The sequence below is a fragment of the Mus caroli genome, chromosome 16 (genome assembly GCF_900094665.2).
Source record: "Mus caroli chromosome 16, CAROLI_EIJ_v1.1, whole genome shotgun sequence".
In the NCBI taxonomy this organism is placed as follows: domain Eukaryota; kingdom Metazoa; phylum Chordata; class Mammalia; order Rodentia; family Muridae; genus Mus; species Mus caroli.
In genome coordinates, this window is record NC_034585.1 from 1,383,407 (window position 1) to 1,401,759 (window position 18,353).

Sequence of the window (18,353 nt, forward strand, 5' to 3'; positions counted from 1 at the left end):
TCTCTCTGTCTCTCTCTGTCTCTCTGTCTCTGTCTCTCTCTGTCTCTCTGTCTCTCTGTCTCTCTCTCTCTCTCTCTCTCTCTCTCTCTCTCGTACATGCACACACCTGTACCAATGTGCACATGACAGAAGGCTGAACAGAACCCTGAAGAGCTGGCCGGTGGAGGCCTTTGAGGATGGACTCCATGGGATTTTAGTTTCCCACAACATATTGTTTATCTGTCCTAAAACGTTAGTTATGAGCACACACTAGTCTGGTTGTGAGGAAAAACAGATACATCCCAACAAAATGATTTTCATTTAGGAAAGAAAACAAATGAAATACCATTGTTGGGTGCCAGGAGAGGGGATAGCAGAAAAAAAAATTCCCAGAGGCATGTTGGGTGCCAGGAGAGGGGATAGCAGAAAAAAAATTCCCAGAGGCATGTTGGGAGGGAACAGGTACTCTGACAGGCGAGAGATGAGTGCTCAAGGATCCCAAGTAGGAGGAAGGTGACCACATTCCTCAGTCCCTGAAGGGCCATCCTGGGCCAGGACCTCCCTGGCTTCCTGACCCCTGTGACCCTAGTTGCCACCTACCACCCCCACCCTATCCTCTGGCTACAGTGGGTCATAGACTGGGCCCTGGGATTACACCCCTGGTCTCCCAGAGAAAGCTGTGGAGGCAGAAGCAGCCACAACAGAGGCTAGAGACAACAGTGGGGCCTGGTGTCCTGTAAATTTCCAACCCTTGGTCCCACACTGCTCAGGGCTGGCTCTTGGTCATCTGGTGACTAAGATACCAGATGAAGCATAGCTCCTGGCTACACTTGAATTCCAGACAAACAACAAGCACACTAGAGTATAAGTGTGGCAGGAACAGTACCAGGGCCTGCCGACACTCAGGGACACTGTGCTCCGAGATCCAAATGTAGTCTGGCTTCGCTGCTTCCTTTTTTGTCCAGTTTAGCAGTTCCATTTACAGCCACTCCTGGGGCCAGCTAGTCCCTGACTAGTCCCCAGCTCTTTTAGCACCTCATCCAGAAGGCCAGAAGAGAGCAAGTCCAGCATGCCCCGTGCTAATGCCCTGGGTTTCACCCGCAGCACTGGGGTTCCGGCAGGTCAGGAGAGAGAGAATGGGAAAGTGATATATGTTCCCCAGCAAAGGAGGCATTGTCCAGGTATTGGAGGTGTGCTGGGTGAATGCCCCTGGTGTCCCAGTAGAACTTGCTAGGCTTCCTGGAACCTGCAACATCCTGACTATGTGAGTGCTTCTATCCTCTGAGAAGGACTCATACAGGACAGAGGTGACTGAGGGAGGTCAAGTGCCCAGATTAGACTCCTAAGAGTCTGCCACAAGTGGAAGCTCCGCCCAGGGGAAGCTCCACCCACGAGGAGATTTTTGTCTTCCTTGAGGACAGTGTAAGCCAAGGAGCCCAGCACTGCCACTGTTACTGTTACTAGGTTACCAATTTAGCAGCGTCAGTTCTTCTCCCAGTGCAGGGACTCAGCATCCCTGCAGCCCTGGGCTGGGTGGGTTCTTTTCCTCAGCCATAGCTAGGCTGAGGACTGCAGGTCTCTCCATGCCAAGAGCTGTGCTTGTAGCAACCACAAAGACGCTGGATGTGGGTGAGCCTGGGACCGTATTCCTGGGTGAAGACCAAGCTGAAGAAGGCCCCAGGAGGGGAAGCTGGCACTCACGCTCTGCATCTTGGCCTCGGTGTCCACAATGTTCCTTTCCACCTGGTCTGCATTCTTCTGCAGCTGCTCAATCAGATCTGAGAGTTCCTTGTTGGAGATGCTGCGGATGGAAGGAGCAGAGAAGTAGGACTCAGTGCAAGCCCAGCCTCCAGCCTCCAGCCTCCCAGGCTGGCCCCTGGGAGGCTGCCAGGGACCTGCCAACCCAGCCAGACTTCCAGGAGCTAGCCTGTCCCAGTAGGATGAAGCCACTAACACACAAATAGTGCACAGGGCAGGGGTATCAGCCTTTACTTTGTCCATTGGATTTAAAGCTCGTATTCTGTCGTGTTGTCAAAACACAAGCCTTTCATTTTTTTCCACTGGGGTTGGATGGCCTCTGTGTTGGCTGGCATCCACCACTAACTCAAGCCATCCATGTTGGAACTGGGACAGATGAGAGGGGCCCAGCTCTTCCTGTGGCACTTGATGAGTTGAAGCATTTAACACTTAAAGCACTGTAGAAGTCTGTAAAAAATCACCCTGTGCGTTAATGACAGTCCTTTGGATTCTTACTGCAGGCACTGTCAATGCACCTGGTCCACTAAATAAGCAAAGACACTGAGCGTGGACTTTCTCTGCTGCCCTGGCTGCCTCATGCAAAAAGACTGTCAGTCAGACAGATAGTAGGACTGCCGTTATGCCAGCTGTCTCCTGCATTCCACAGACACCTTGAATAAACTACATGACAGTCACAGCTGCTTGTCATGGCTCCTGAAGGTAGCTGGTGCCAGAACTGTTTGAGACAGTTTTACATTAGACTTGTTGATGTCACAAACCTCCATGAACTCAAGATGACCCTAGAACTATTCCTACCCAAGCCAGAGGAGGGGCACTTTCCCCGATATTCTATAAGGACTGCCATGATTGGTGCAAACAGGAGCCTTCATTTGCATGCAGGGTGTGTTGTGATTGATGCAGATGCCTCTTTTGCCTATACAAGCAAGCGTTGCCTCACTTGGGGAGTTGGCTGGAAGGTTCCTCTGTGGTGCCTTCCCTGAGATTGTCAGTTTGGGTCTTATTTGCAAAAGTGAGGCGCCCTGGACCCCTTCAGAAGGAGTCAAAGCCAGGGAACAGTGATCAACCAAGACACAAGGAGCAAAAGTAGCTGTGATGTGAGGCACAGAGACCTGTAGTGCTGGGCTGTCGGGGGCTGAGCAATTCTGGTTCTCTGGGCCTGCCTGAGAGATGGAATACGGCTGAGCCTGGTGGTACAGGCTTGCCACTCCATCTGCTTGGGAGACTGTGGTAGGAGGATCACACATTCAAAGCCTGACAGGGTTACACAGTAAGTGCAAGGCTAGCTTGGGAAACTTTTATTTTGACCCTGCCTCAGAATAAAAAGCAAAGAGCAGACTGAAGATCAGGTCAGTGGTAGAGCCTCCGTCCTGGCGTTAACATGGCTCGAGGTTCTGTCTAGAATGGTGAAACACTTGTAGAGCTAGAGGTCCTGGCACCGGAGGCCTGCACAAGGCTGAGGTCTTTGGCTGATTGCACCTGATGCTGCTGCTCCTACCTATGATCACAGCCATCTTCTGCCAGTCACCCAGAGATGGAGCCTTGTGTAATGCTAAAGTCCCACCCTTGTACAGCTCCTCCCCCACCCACAATTTCAATAGAGCAGAAGACCTGGCTGCCTGGCTGATAACAATGTAACAGGTGCAGGCCACTGTGCCAAGTTCAGTGTTTGCTTGGAGATGTAATTCACACGGCATTAGTTCACCCATCGAAAATATACACTGATGGGTTCCAGGATAGATTTTTATAGCCATCGCCACTGTCTAACTGAAGAATGTGTTTGCCATCTCTAGACCCCATGCCCATTAGCAACTGCTTCTGATTTCTCTATCCCCTCCCCTCCTTGCCACCAGCACTGCACCCGTGAGCATCTTATGCTTGACGTTTTATCTGCAGCCCTTCATGGCTGGCTTCGCTAGTGTCTGGGAGACCCATCCCTGTCACAGTCTTTGTGACAACTCTGCTCCTTCTCCAGCTGGATAATATTCCAATGTATAAAATGTATACATTTGGATGTGGATGAGGTTGGGGTCTCAGCCAGAATGTCCAGTAAAGAGAGGCTTCAAAGAAAGGTAGGTCCTGGGTGCATCCTTTGGGTTAGGCAGGGATAGAGGGCAGGGGGCCGGGGGACTAGATCCTCAAAGTGATCCCCCAAGTACAGGAGAGACTGAGGATCAGGTGCACTTCTGCAAACCCTGGGCGCAGTAAAGGTCGCCAGAGCCCAGGACACTGCATGCTATCTATCACTGTGGGTTTCTCAGGTTTTTCCTGGGGACCTGGATACCCGCAGTGGCTGGGGACCTGCACGCACGGCAGGTACTGGAGAGCAAAGCTGGGAGAAGAAATGATACCAGCAAAGGCGATTATGACTGCGCGCCTGCGCACATCCTCACCTTGCCCAAGGGCCTACCCTGTGTCAGGCCAGGGCAGTGGGCTGGCAGCTCACAGTGAACAAAGTCCAGGCTACCTCTTCTGCAGAATCAACAGAGGAAGCAGCACTTTCCTAAAGAGAGGCCCAGGAGCCCTCATTCTGTAAGTCACTCACTGACTGACCTCTGGCCGTTTAGGCAGCTAGAAAGTACCCCCCCCCACACACACACACACCAGATGAAGTCACACGCCTATACACAGTTATGAGAAGCTGTCCCTGTCCTAGATATGGGCCAAGAGGGATAAGAATGGGGGAACTCATGCAGAGTCGCATCAGAAGGGATAAGCTGAGCTTCTAGAGAGGCCCTGCTCCTCAGCTGGGCAGACTAGGAGAAAGAGGTCCCCTGTTCTCTGCCTTCCTGCCTCCTGTCGGCCGGCAGCATCTGGAGATAGAGAGGCTTTCCCAACATCTTCCTGCCTGCATGAGCCACTGTTAGGGGCCTTCCAGCCTCACCTCAGGGAATGTTTCCATGTGCTCAGTCAGCCTGTCACAGGTTGACTGGCTGTCCCATCGTGGGACTCCATCACTGTCCCATCAGAGTTTAGCACGCAGGATGGGACTCAGAGCTTGGAACAACCAAGAGGTGCCATCAGGAGCTTGGACAATTGCAGGCAGGAGTTATGCCTTCATCCCCGGGAGCCTCTGGCTCTCTACCTGCTGAATGAGGATGAGCACAAAGGCACCCTGCTTGTCTCCATTGTCTGAGTCACCGGCCAGACATCCACCACCTCTCACCATCCTTACACCAAGAAGTAGGGAGGCTTGTGTGGAAAGTTGTGGGTGAGATAAATAAAGCTCAGAGATGTCAGAACACTCCCCCAGAATCACACAGCCTGTGAACAGAGAGCAGCAGTTCTCCCCCCAGCACCGACTGCTACCCAGATAGATGGATGCTGTGAAAACCACATAAACCAACACAGGGCAACAACACGCATCATAATAACAATAGATGCCAATACTGACTTTCTGCATGCCAGGTTCCTAGTCCCTTCTGACCTTATCTTCTTAGAACCCTGCAATTAACATGATATATTATTATCCCAACTTTATAGATATGGAAAATGAGGAACAGAGAGGTTAGGTAACCTTCCCCAAGTCACACAGTAATTACCCAACAGAGCCAGGATTCCAATTGAGACAGTCCCCAGAGTCCACACCCTTGACATCTTTAGTTGGCAGTCTTAAGGCCTTGTAGCACACAGCTCATAGTTAATATATTGGTTTAAGATGTCATGTGCTCAAAACTGCCATGCCTTTATCCACTTCAAAATGGTTGTGGTAATAATAAAGAATAAGGAAACGCTGTATCAGTTGCTACAAGGACATGGAGAAATCCCCCTGCCGTGTGAGCCGCTGGCGGCAATGTGAAGTGGTTCCGAGATGTGGAAAAAGGTGAACATGTAAATAAACCAGGTGTGGCCCCCATGCTGCAATCTCAGCCCTCAGGAGGCAGGGCTGTAGCATCAGGAGTCTAAGTCGACATAATGAAGTTGGGGTCAGTCTGGGCTATCTGAGGCCCTGTCTTCAAAGGAGTGGGGAGCTAGACTAGAGAGATGGCTCTGTAAGGATCTGAGTTCAGATCTCTGTCCCCATGTAAAAGGTGTCATGGTACCCCAGCACTGAGGAAGGTGCCAGCCTAGCTGAGAGAGAGAGAGACAGAGACAGAGAGAGACAGAGACACAGAGACATTCAGGTTCATTAAGAGACCTTGTCTCAATAAAACAAGGCAGAGAGTGATAGAGGACTCAAGGTGGACTCCTGTGGTTACCTACATACACAGACCATAAAATAAAGTCAAGTGTGGCAGCGATCCCAACACTCAGGAGGTAGAGGCTGGTGGATCAGGAGCTCAAGGTCATCTCCAATAAGTAGCAAATTGGAGACCAGCCTGAGCTACATGAGATCCTGTCTCATACACACACACACACACACACACACACACACACACACACACACACACAAAGATGTGGTGGCCCATGCCTTTAATCCCAGCACTTAGAAGGCAGAGGCTGGTAGATTTCTGTGAGCTCAAGGCTAGCCTGGTCTACATAATGAGTTCCAGGACAGTCAGAGCTACTAGGTGAGATCTTGTCCAACAAATGAGTAAATAAAGCAATGGCTGAATGTAGACTTGCCATTCAGCCCAGTGAGTCCTTACTCCTGGATCGAAACCCAAGAGAGTTAATGTGGCTTCAGTCTTCCCAGCGTTACCTATAACATGAGAATTTAGAACAACTCAGATGTCTACTGAACAAAGAGCAGATAGTTAAGATGTGAGCTATCTCTATGGCTCAACTAAAATACAGGGGGAGCTCTAACGCCTGCTTCAGCAAGGATGAACCTTGCTGTCAGGACTCTAGGGGAAAGCTGCCAGATACAAAGGATCAGAGAGTGAATGGATACATTGATGTAAAATATCAGAGTGGAGGAATTCCCCAGAGTAAAAAGGGAATTCCACCAGACTGAGGACTGGCCCAGAAGAGAGTTCAGGAGTGCTAAGGATGGTATGTGCTGGGTGGGGGGCACTGGGGACTGGGGGTGATATAATGTTCTAGAATTGCTTGTGCTGTTGACTGTACACAGCTATGAACACACTACACCTCGGGAGTTGTATCCACTGAGTGAGTTGCAGACTCAGTTCACTTTGTCTCATGAAAGTGCTTTCTAAAGAGATTGGCTAGATGGGCACAATAGTGCTCATCTGTTCCCAGAAGCTGAGGCACGGGGATTATTGTAAGTTCAAGGCCAGCCTGGATCAGAATTTTCTGGCTATGTAGGGAATTCTTTTTTGTTTTGTTTTGTTTTTGTTTGTTTTTTCGAGACAGGGCTTCTCTGTATAGCCCTGGCTGTCCTGTAACTCACTTTGTAGACCAGGCTGGCCTCGAACTCAGAAATCTGCCTGCCTCTGCCTCCCGAGTGCTGGGATTAAAGACATGCACCACCACGCTCGGCTATGTAGGAAATTCTAGTGTGAGATTATCTCAGAAACAAACAAACAACAACAACAACAGCAACAGCAACAACAACAGATAAATAACAAGAATCATTAGAGTGAGTCTGGGGTGTGGCTCCCTAGTCAGCAGCTGCTGGACTCTGGCTTGCTGCCCTGGCTGTCTTGGGCAGAAACAATGCCAGTCAAACAGCCAGAGGGACTGCCCTCACATCAGGACCAGCACAGTCCTTAGACACCTTTAGAGAACCACTCGTTGATCAAAGCAGAACACCCCAGCCCTGAAGGTTCACAGGACACCTTTTGCTATCTCAAGCTTCAGGGAATTGGTGCTCACCTGAAACCTTGTCTAACAAGGAGAGGGACGCACTTTCTGGATGGCTTAGCAGAGGGATTGCTGTGATTGGTGCAAACACTACTTCATTTGTATGAGAGAGAATGTGATTAGTGCAAACACTCCCCAAGCTTACAGTCTCTTTTAGACATTCTTGGGAGATCCCCTCCTGTGCTGCAGGCGCAGGGGGTGGGAGTGGCGACATCCTGATCCCAAGGCCCTAAGAGGCTGAGAGGTGAGGCCAGGCTGAGAAACAGAAGCTAAAAGCTGAAGGAGCCATTAGTGGCCCTGCCAACCCTAAGAAGCCAAACCACCAGGTCAGTGGCAGCAGCAGGCAGCAGAAGGTGGCCATTGCAGGCTGAGCTATGGCCTCTCAGCATGCTCCAGCTGGTGCTATAGCTGACTTCTCTGATTCTGGGATTATAATGGTTTGTTCTGAGGGTCAGGCAACCCCAGCTACCTGGAAGATGCCAAAGAATGCTTCCAGAGGCTGTCACCAGCCCAGCGCTGAGCAGGCCCTTGTATGTATGACACCGCTCAGGAATCCCGCTACCCTCTAAAAGAAGTGGCATTATTTATTTTAATTTGTTTTTTTTAATTAATTAATTAATTTATTTCATGTGTATAAGTGTTTTGCCTGCCTGTATGTATGTCTGTGCACCACAGATGTTCAGTGCCCATGGAGGCCAGAAGAGGGCATCGGATCCTATGGAACTGGAGTTACAGACTGTTGTGAGCTTCTGTGATGTTCCAGGAATCCAACCCAGGTCCTCCAGGAGAACAGTCAGTGCTCCCAACTGCCGAGCCATCTCTCTCTAGGCCACCATTATTTCTCCTGTTTCACAGAAAAGCTATGAGATTTGTGTCTGGAACATTCTGTGCTTTTGCTCTTTAGGCTTGGGGTCTGAGTAAGAGAGAGATGACCATGTGTGTTCCCGTGAGAGCTGCCCTGTTCCATGCCAGCAGCACAGGAATGTAGGGTGGAGCAGAATGCACAGGGAGGGGCCAGGGAACAGGCCTGGCAGGTTGGGCTTTTCATCTCGCTGATGAACCACACTGGGCATCCACTCCCGGTGGCCCTGATGGAGGCTGAGATATCGTCCTTCCCACCCATCTCATCCCAGTCCTGTCCTGCCCACAGTTGGTAACCACCTGATTGGTCCAGAGAAACCAAAGCACTCCTAGCCATCCACCCCAGAACAGTAAAAGGACTAGTAAGTGCCCCACTGAAAGGGCATGCCCAGCCTTCACTTCCGTGCCCACAAGTTAGTAGGAGTGTGAGCGGTCAGGGCAGGTAGACATTGTCATTTGAAGGTGTCTCAAATATCACCAACCCCATCTTCCCATTTCCGGAGTTGTTTCAGAATAAAGGCAACTGCCAGGGTCACGTGGGTGGGGGCAGCTGTGGAGGGAAAGATCTGTGTCTGCAGTCAGACAGGGGTCAGAGCTGAGCTGCGCTGACAGTGGTACAGAGGACTGAAGCTGGGGCTTTAAACATGCTAGGCAAGTAGTGTGCCCTGCGCTGTAGCCCCAACCTTCTTTTTAGTTACTTAGAGTCAAAGTTGGCAGGCTAGCCTTGACTCCTCACTCTGCACCCAGGCAAGGCTTGAGGTTCCTCACTAGCTCTGGAGACAGACCTGTACCACTGTGCCCAGTGAGTTGTTCAACTCATAGCCCTCAGCTTCATCAGCCCTTCAATGGGACCAATACATTCTGCTGCTTAGTTAAAGGTTGCATCTGGTATCTGACCTTGGGACTCAAGGATCGAGGTGGGGTTCAGAGCAGCAAATAAAAGCAGATCTGTGGTCATTTATGCTCCTCAGTGGGGTCCTCTTATGTCCCCCTTGCTTCTCCTAGGATGGGGAAAGTGGGGGCAGGCGGGCTGGGGGAATGCCAGGTGCCTCCTTGGAGCCCATGCTGGCTAGTCAAGTCACTTGAGAGGAGGAAACCTCAATTTAAAAAATGCCTCCCTGTTAAGATCAGGCTGTAGGCAAGCCTGGAAGGTGTTGTCTTAATTAGTGATTGATGGGGGAGGGAGTCCATTGTGGGTGGAGCCATCCCTGGGCAGGTGGTCCTGGGTCCTATAAGAGGGGCAAGCCAGTAAGTAGCACCCCTTCATGGTGTCTGCATCAGTTCCTGCGCTGTGTGAGTTCCTGTTCTGATTCCCTTCATGAAGGAGTATGACACGGAAGTAGAAGGCAAAGGAGCTCTTTCGTCGTCTCCAGGTTGCTTTGGTCATGGTGTTTCCCCACAGTAAGAGTAGCTCTAACTAAGACAGAGCTCCAGGGCTGTGTCTGAGGACCCGACAAGAGCTTCCCGGGGACAGGAGCAGGAACAGGTGTCTCTTTGTGTGCCGAGGATATATCTGGAGCAGGGCAACCTAGGGGGCAGGGCAGGGAGCCAGCAACTGTTAGAAGTTCAGTAGCTTCAGCCCTGCCTGCTTTGTGCTGGGGACTCGGCTCTGACAGTGCTTGCAAAGTGGGAAACTGGAGTTTGAGCCCAGTGCTGTGTGATTTCACAGCATGGCCAGGATAGTCCATAATTTTTTCAGGACAAGCAAAAGAGACATTCGTCTGAGGAGACAGGGACAGGCACATCCGCTGGGTGTACCCAAACACAAACACAGGTGTCTTGAGAGACCATACCTGTCCTGCTGATCCCCTAAACAACTGCAATTTTATGCAGGGGCCCCTGGTCCCTTTTCCGAAGCTGGGGTGGGGGTGAGGGGAGAAGGGCAGCAGAGCTGTTCGTTAAGCACACAGGCCAGTCAGACGCCTGGGCTCTTCCCCTCTTACTGCGTTGCCAGCGACATGGCTTCTTTGATTCTCAGTTGTCCTATCTGTAGTGTGGTGACAGTTAGGGTAGAGCCCCTGCGCCACCAGAGACCCCTCACACTCTTTCACATGAAGTCTCCTGAGGATGACATGGAAGCTATGTGGCCTAGGCAGCAGGGGAGGGGCATGGGGGGGGGGACTCCAGGAGGTTCTGAGGCCTCTGTGTAGCACTGGGATGAAGCAGATGAGCATTTGTCTATCTCACTCAGGGTCTGATAACTATGGAAACTTAATAAAGTCAGTTCTTTGCTCCCTGGACCTTCCTACACCCCCAACATTACATGCGCGCGTGGACACACACACACACACACACACACACACCACCACCACCCTGGTCAGGCATTTGCTTCCAAGTCCTTGACACCCTGACTCCCAAATGACCCAGCCTTGCCGATCGGAGCCCAGGTTGAAGTGAAGGTCAGTCAGTGCATGAAGATGTACCTGGATACAAAGCAGCAGTGGAGACTTGGCCTGTCCCCAGGCTGGGAGAACAGCCTTTTCCGAAGAGCAGACACTCTGAGAGCCAATTGCTGCCCTGTAGCCCTGGAGAGGCCTTTTCTCCACTGGAGGTGTCGCTGGCTGCCCAGATGTCACCCTGCCTCTCCTTGTGTGGAGCTAGGACCTGGGGGGTTGGGCGGGGGTAAGTTAGCAATCCATTCTTGCCACAGCCACCTGACTCCTTAGGCCTGAGTCAGTCTCCATGCACCAGTCCTTGGTCCTGCCTCAGTTCTCCCCTTTTGGGGTTAATTCACTCTTGGTGAGTGTGGGGTGTGCAGGTGGGGAAACCTGAAGAGGAATGGCTGGAGTGTGGGAGTGCAGATTCCTTCTGGGAAATTCTGCTGTCTGGCTCTCACGGCCTCACCATTCCAGGTCTCACCTGCCTCTGGAGCCAGGTCTGGGCTCAGTGGGTCCGAAGGGCATCAGGTCTGATAAACACTGACTTGGGTGTGGCAGAGCCTCCAACCTGGTCTCCCCTAAAGGAGACTCAGAATGTGCCTGGACTGTCAGGAATTAGGGAGCACTCACTGGTGCCCACTGCTCCGCTCAGCCCTCTTGTGTGTCATTTATTAGAAGGAAAGGGCCTGGGAAGGGTGGCACAATAGTTACCGAGGCTGGGCTCTTTTTCTGTCCTTTTGACTACATTTGATTTATTTTATGTGTATAAATAGGGGCATGCATGTCTGGAGGTTGGAGGACAATCTGAAGTAACTTCTCCTTCCAACATGTAGGTCCTAAGGAACAAACTTAGGTCACCAAACTTGGTGGCATGAGTCTTTACTTGCCGAGTCGTGCGTGTGCGTGCGTGTGTGTGTGTGTGTGTGTGTGTGTGCGTGTGTGTGTGTGTGNGTGTGTGTGTGTGTGTGTGTGTGTGTGACTATCCCCATATATCCATGGTTGTCTCATCTGTTGTTTCTCAGTTGCCTTCCCCCTGTTACTTAAAACAAGGTCATTCATAGCCTGGGACTTGACTGAGTAGGCTAGGCTAGCTGGCCAGCATGCTTCCAGGAGTCCATTGTCTCCACTGCACACTCCCAGCCTCAGGACTATGGATACGACGCCCAGCTTTTAACCCCTGCTCCGGGGCTGTATTCACACTTGCTGCTTTACTGACAGAGCCGCCTCCTCAACCCTCGTTTGAATTTGGGTTTATTTGGAAGGGGCTGGGGTTATCTATTTGTTTTGAGACAGGGTTTCATTATTAGCTCAGGTTGGCCTTGAGCTGATGATCCCCCTTCCTCAACCTCTCTATTGCTGAAATGTGGGGCTCCATCAGTAGGTGTTAAACTGAGCAGATACTTCATAGAGCATTAGCAACGTCCGTGACTCTTTTCAAGATGAAGGTATCTGAGGCACAACAGATTTGAGGAACGTGTCCAAGGTCACACAGTTGAGAAACTACAGTATCAGGATTTGAATCTAAGCAGCCAGGCTCCAAAGCAACATCCCCAGTCCAAGGGGGACATCAATACTAACGCACACCACCCAGGCAAAGTGACAAGAGACTCTCAGGACAGAAGGGTGAGGCAGTCACTACTAGGAGTGTCAGGTAATTGACATCTTGTTGGCACCCTGGTCAGTAGATTAATCCCAGGTAGCAGGCAAGGTGACAATCAGTGATGGTAAACCGGGCTGAGTCATTCTTTTAGATGTGACCACAAGGGACTCCGCACCTGTCCCTTTGAACAGGACTTTCAAGTGCAAGGAACCAGCAATGCAGGAACCTGGGCCACACACCCCACCCAGCAATGACACAGGCTCCCTCTCTGACCCTCAGGCCACCTGACAAGATGGATGTCACTGGCTCACATTGGGGTAGAATGTTGTGCTTCAGAGCAGGCTCGGGTGGTGGGGGCCTCACAGATTCTCCTAACACATCTGCATGTCTTTGTGGTAGAATTTGGTTTTTGTTTTTTTGCATTTTAATGCAGTTATTGTTATTAGGAACTGTTCTGACAAAGAGTCTTCCTGTGCACCCAGATTGGTCAGTAAATGTCTACACTCATAACTGCAGCAGCCCAGTAGGTCCTCTCTTCACATTTGATAACAGCTCAAGACATTTCACTTCTGTCTCCCAACTCCTTGTCATCTCCCTTCCCCTGTCACAGACCCTGGGGACAGGACTTTGACCATAAGACCCTGGAGATATGAGCTGTAGACAGACCATAAATTGTCTGGTCCAATTAATGCCTATAGCCTGAGCCCCAAGCTTATGCAAGTCCTAGAATTAAGGGTTACAGAAGGGCCCACCCTACAGATGAGTAAATCTTTATTGTTCTAAACTTTATAGGTTATTAGGGAGGGTTAAGAAAACACCCCAATGACTATAATTAGGAAGATTACCTAGGCCAGGGTATTTTCAGCCTCATTAGTTCCTATTCAGGCCTCTTAATCCAACGTTTGTTTGTTTGTTTGTTTGTTTGTTTGTTTGTAGAAACAGTTTTACTATTGTAGACCAGGCTGATCATGAATTTGCAAACCTCTGCTTTCAGCTTCTTGAGTGCTAGGATTACAGGTGCTCTTCTGATCTAAAATTAATTGTGGAAAATGTAACTCAATTCAATAAAAAGGGGAGTAATGAACAAAGAAATGAAAAAGGGAAGCACTATAAATGTCAAAGTAGCAGAATGGGCCCAAACACACTAGTTACCACAATAAACATAACTGAGTTAAATTCTCCAATTAAGGGACTGGGGATCTAGCTCAAGTTGGTGGCATGCTTGACTAACATGCATACAGCCTGTGGTTTCAGTTCTCAGCCCTCAGAACTTGGGCATGATGTTTCATGGTTGTAATCTCAAAATTTGGGAGAAGGAGGAAAGAGGCTCAGGAGTACAACGTAATCTTTACCTACATCCAAAGTTCAAGGTCAGCCTGGGCTACCTGACACCCTATCTGTCCAAAGATAGATATCCCTCCCTGGAACTCACAGAAATCCACTTGTGTCTGCCTTTCAAGTATTGGGATTGAAAGTGTGCATCACAACCTGGCTTGTATGACATTTAAAGATATACTTACAACTATGTGATACAGGAAAGATGAGCATAAAGGAACAGAAGGTGACATTCCAGGAAGCTGCCACTGAAAGGGGAAGTATAATCTACACACCCCTAAAAACAGGACAGAGCATGACATCAATATCACTACTGTGATTACTTCTCACTGCACAGCCATGGATCATAGACAATTGCCTTTAAAGGTTCTGATTTATTTAGTCTGAGATAAGCTATATCCTGGCAGACCTCCTCAGGGTCTTCTCAGATATAGCCAGGGCTGAGAACAAGGAACTGAAAGCCAGCAACTGTTAAAGCAGAGCATCAGGAATGAGAAAAAATTCCAAGTCTCCACCAGAAGGAAATCATAAGAGAAAGCCACATATAGGTGGTGTTCAATAAATACCAGATTGATTAGCCAATTGACCGATACTTTCCCTACTAGAAACTTCTGTGGTAATTAGACAGTCAGTTCCCCCACACCCAGTTATTAATCCTGGGGAAGTCAACCCTACACTGTGTGGGTTGCTGGGGCAATAATTCCTGCTCTGTTTTTAAGGCCGGAACTGTTTCTGGCCAGGAAAGGCCACCACTCCTGGCTTCCAGGCCTCCAGTTCTCATTACAGACACACAAAGGTCATGTCACGAATCTAGTCTTGAAGGTTCCTATGGTATTTACAAGGCTCAAGCTGACTATGGTGCCTCTGGCCATTCGGATGTCACTCTGAGTTAGAGTTAAGTCACCACGACCCAGCTGAGCCAGCAGAATAGTAGCAAAAAGAAGTAGTCACCCCTGTGTCTGCCACCAGGACTGAGTGGGTGTCCTTTCACGGTCACATTCACAGATTCTCCTTAAAAAGAAATCAAATCATTTATATCAATCATTTTCCAGTCCCCCTCTCAAGAGTATATAATTTTATTATTTCTCTGTGTGTGGCTGTTTTGCCTACATGTACCTCTATACACTACAAGGGTGCCTGGTGCTTACGGAGGTCAGAGAAGGGTATTGGACCCCCTGGAACTGGAGTTGTGAAGGTTGTGAAGCCGTGGGTGCTAAGAACTGGACCCAGGTCTTCTGTAGTAGCAACAGTGACTTAACTGCTGAGCCATTTCACTAGCCCACGTTTATATTTTTGATACATCTGTTTGTCTACATTCAAATGTTAGCAATAAAATTGCTTTTTGTCTTTTTCATCTTCATTGCTGTTGATAGCTGCCTTTGTTTTGAGATAAGGTCTCATTATGTGGCTTAGATTAGCCCTGAGCTCACAATCTTCCTGCCTTAGCCTCCCCAGTGCTGGGAATGCAGGCCTGCATCACCACACCTGGCTGCTGTTTGTGCATTTCTAAACCTATTAACATTCTCTCTCACCTTTCATCCACTTGCTTTGCAAGCTCAGCAAATTGTATCCCTGTGAGGATACAAGGTGCTTCTTAAAATCTGGTCTGAATTGATCTTTATCAGTCCATCATCTGACAGCTCTTGGGCTCTGCTTAGATGCTCCCATCTCTCCCTCCTTCTTATATTTCAGTACCTAGTACCCTTCACTGTTACCCTGTCCTTTACTCTGCCCCTTCCCTAGTGAAGATCAGAGACTAGATGAGGGGAGACACACTGCTCAGGATTTCCAGTATCCCTGGCTTCGGATCTGATGGCTGCTCCTATTCTTATATTCATGATCCAGTGGGCTACCACACAAATCCAAACGACACCAAGATAAGACTGACTTACTTGAGACAATGTGCGGATGGTTGTGTTCCAGTATAGAGGCCTGTGAGGGCTCCTCCTGGGAACCCAAGTAAATCAGGGAGAAGGGAAAGGGCACTTCAGGCAAGAGGCACAGCCTAGCCAAAAGCCTCATGGCTGGCTGGGAGCAACGTGGAGACAGGATAGGCACTCACCCTGTGCAGGGTGGTATTTGCCACTGTCCCAGAAAAGTCAAACCGTTGGAACATCATTATCACATGCGGCAGTGGCCATGTCTGCAGCAGGGAGATGTACCATCTGTTGGGTTCAAACAGGAATGGCCAAGGGCCAGCTGCAGGCATCCAGGCCCCAAGAGTACCTTTTGAGCTGTGAGTGAGTTCTGGAGGCAGCAATGAGGACCCATTTAAGAGAGGACAGGGCAACAGAAGGCCTCTCAGACTTGGAAAGCTGTGACTAAAACAGCAGAAAGAACAAAGCCCCGAGGCCAGTTCCCTCTTCTGGCTGCCCAGACAGGCTGAGGCAGGCAGGAGGGCACAGATGAGCCAGGGAGGTCCCACACTGCCTACAGGGGCTTGTTGTACCCTGGCAGTGTCTGATTCCCATCCCGTCAGCTTTGGGTAGTAGCTAACATTGCTAGGGTATTAGCTGAGCCATGTTTCTCTCTCTCTCTCTCTCTCTCTCTCTCTCTCTCTCTCTCTCTCTCTCTCATATCTGTCTGTCTGTCTGTCTGTCTGTCTGTCTGTCTGTCTGTCTCTGCTGGTCCTTGACAGTGTCTGGGTCTTTAGCAGTGCTTCCCGTAGGCTGAGCCCAACTCTGTCCTAGATCTCTTCATCGGCCAACATGTTTTGCAGAGAGCTGGTCAGACTAGGATGTAGTGGCTCTTAAAGGTAATCTCAACACGTGGGAAGCTCAGGCAGGAGAACTCAGGAGTTCAAAGCTAACCTGGGCTATGTAGTTAATTGAGGGTCAGTCTGGGTTACAGAGTTGAAGCCAGCCTGGGATATATGGTGAGTTCACAGACACCTTAGGCTATATAGTAAGTTGAGACTCTGCCAAAATACACTCCCCCACAACCCTACAAATAAATAGATACTTAAGTAATTATGTTAAAAATGGGACAGGGGTAGTGGCAGAGTCTGAAGCCCTGGGGTCAACATTCAGTCACATGACTGGAGAGTCTCTGGACTAGACTGCCATTATTCTCAGGCATGGGGGAGGGATTCCTCTTCTAGAATCCCTGTGCCCCAGTAGAAGCCTCTTGTGAGCCCAGGGTGTTCATTTACATTCAGCCTCAGTGTTCGCCTCTGGGAAATGGGACCCAGCCCATGTGGTGGGTCAGACTGACACCTTACCATATTCCAGCCATGTAGCCCTTCTTTGGCAGGTGCAGGGATGTGGCAGGCTGTTTACTGTGCCCAAGACACCCAGGTTCTTATGTTTTGCTGACAGGCCCTCCCTTAAGTCATTCTCCTTCTGGCTGCTATGCATCAGTGGGTGTGTGCACAGCCTACTTGAGTCTGCTGCCCGGCAGGCTTCTAGACTTAGGACCATGCCCGTCTTAGCAGTGTGTGATGGCTACCCACTCTGAGACTGAGCCAGAGCTGGGCCTGTCATGCCATCACTTTGCTGATCCACCAGCAGTTGGTCCGAGAGGGGGCTGTAACCCTGCTCCTGTTACTCAGATGATAAACCAGGTTCCTAGATCCGAGGTGATCTCCACAAGGGCAAACAGCTCAGGAGAGGCACACTGCACTTGAACTCATGACTAGTGGTTATCAAACACTACTCTTAGAGACCAAGGTGGTCAGGGTGCCCCAAGACGTTCTTCTTGCTAGTCCTCTCCTTACACACAGGCTCCTCTCACTGGGCCAGGGCCATTCGTAATAGTACTCTTGATTATAAACTTGATAAGACCTAGCATCATTTTGGAGACAAACTTTTGGGCACACCTAGCAAGGAGTTTCTAGACTGAATCTAATTAGCACTGTATTTATGGGGTGGGGTCCTTGACTGAAGAATAAGGAGAAAGCTAGCTGAGCACTAGCATCCATCTGTCTCTGCACACTCAGGTGCAGGGTGTCCATCAGCCTCACACTCTGGCTGCCATTGTCTCCCTACAGACAGTGTATCTTAGAACTGTGAGGGAAATCCTCCTCCCTTAAGTAGTGTCTGTCAGGCGTTTTGCCACACAGTGAGTAACTAAGACAGCTTTCTTGCAAGCAGACTGGATGGGGCTGGGAAAGGCTGTGCTGGTCAGGCTGTGGGGGTGTGGGTGTGGAGGGGCGGCACGACTGGAGTTGGTCATGTGAGATCAGTTCTATTTAGTTCTTTAGACAGAATCTTTCTGTGATGTAGCCCTGGCTAGTCTGGAACTCACGGAGATCACTCATCAAGGTCAAGCATTTGTCTTTGGATTCAGTGTGACCCCAAAGTCAGATCTTAAATGCTTCACTCAGACACCTCTCCTAGGAAGGCTTTCCTGATGCACTCTGACCTGACAGCCTCATGGACACCATTCCAGAACACAGAGTGGGTGGGCTGGAGGCCCATTCTGACCCACCAGTCACATGGTCATAGCTGTGTTCAAGCTTGACCTCCTGCGTGATGCCAACAATTGTCAAGGTCTCCTCCCTCAGTGTTGCTCCGCCCACCGGTGTATCCTGGTTTGTTCCTGGGATTATAGTGGCTCCTCTGCACTCATATGTTTGTGTTCACACAGGGTCTCATGAAGCTTAGGCTGGCTTCAATCCCCCTGCGTAAGCAGGAATGGCCATGAACTTCTCACCCTCCTGCCTTCACATCCCAAGCGCTGGAATGACAGGCATGTGCCACCATGCCTGTTTGTACATAGTTCTATGAATCAAACCCAGG

General features: G+C 49.9%; 1 protein-coding gene across 1 annotated transcript in view; it reads right to left on the reverse strand.

Annotated features, from left to right (window-relative positions):
* The window catches only part of Ppl (periplakin), a 48,602-nt gene that overhangs the window by 27,195 nt on the left and 3,054 nt on the right, over window positions 1-18,353 (reverse strand). Inside the window, exon 2 of the mRNA XM_021185602.2 lies at window positions 1,681-1,780. Within this exon, the coding sequence (XP_021041261.1) occupies window positions 1,681-1,780 (100 nt within the window). The remainder of the gene's footprint in view (window positions 1-1,680; window positions 1,781-18,353) is intronic.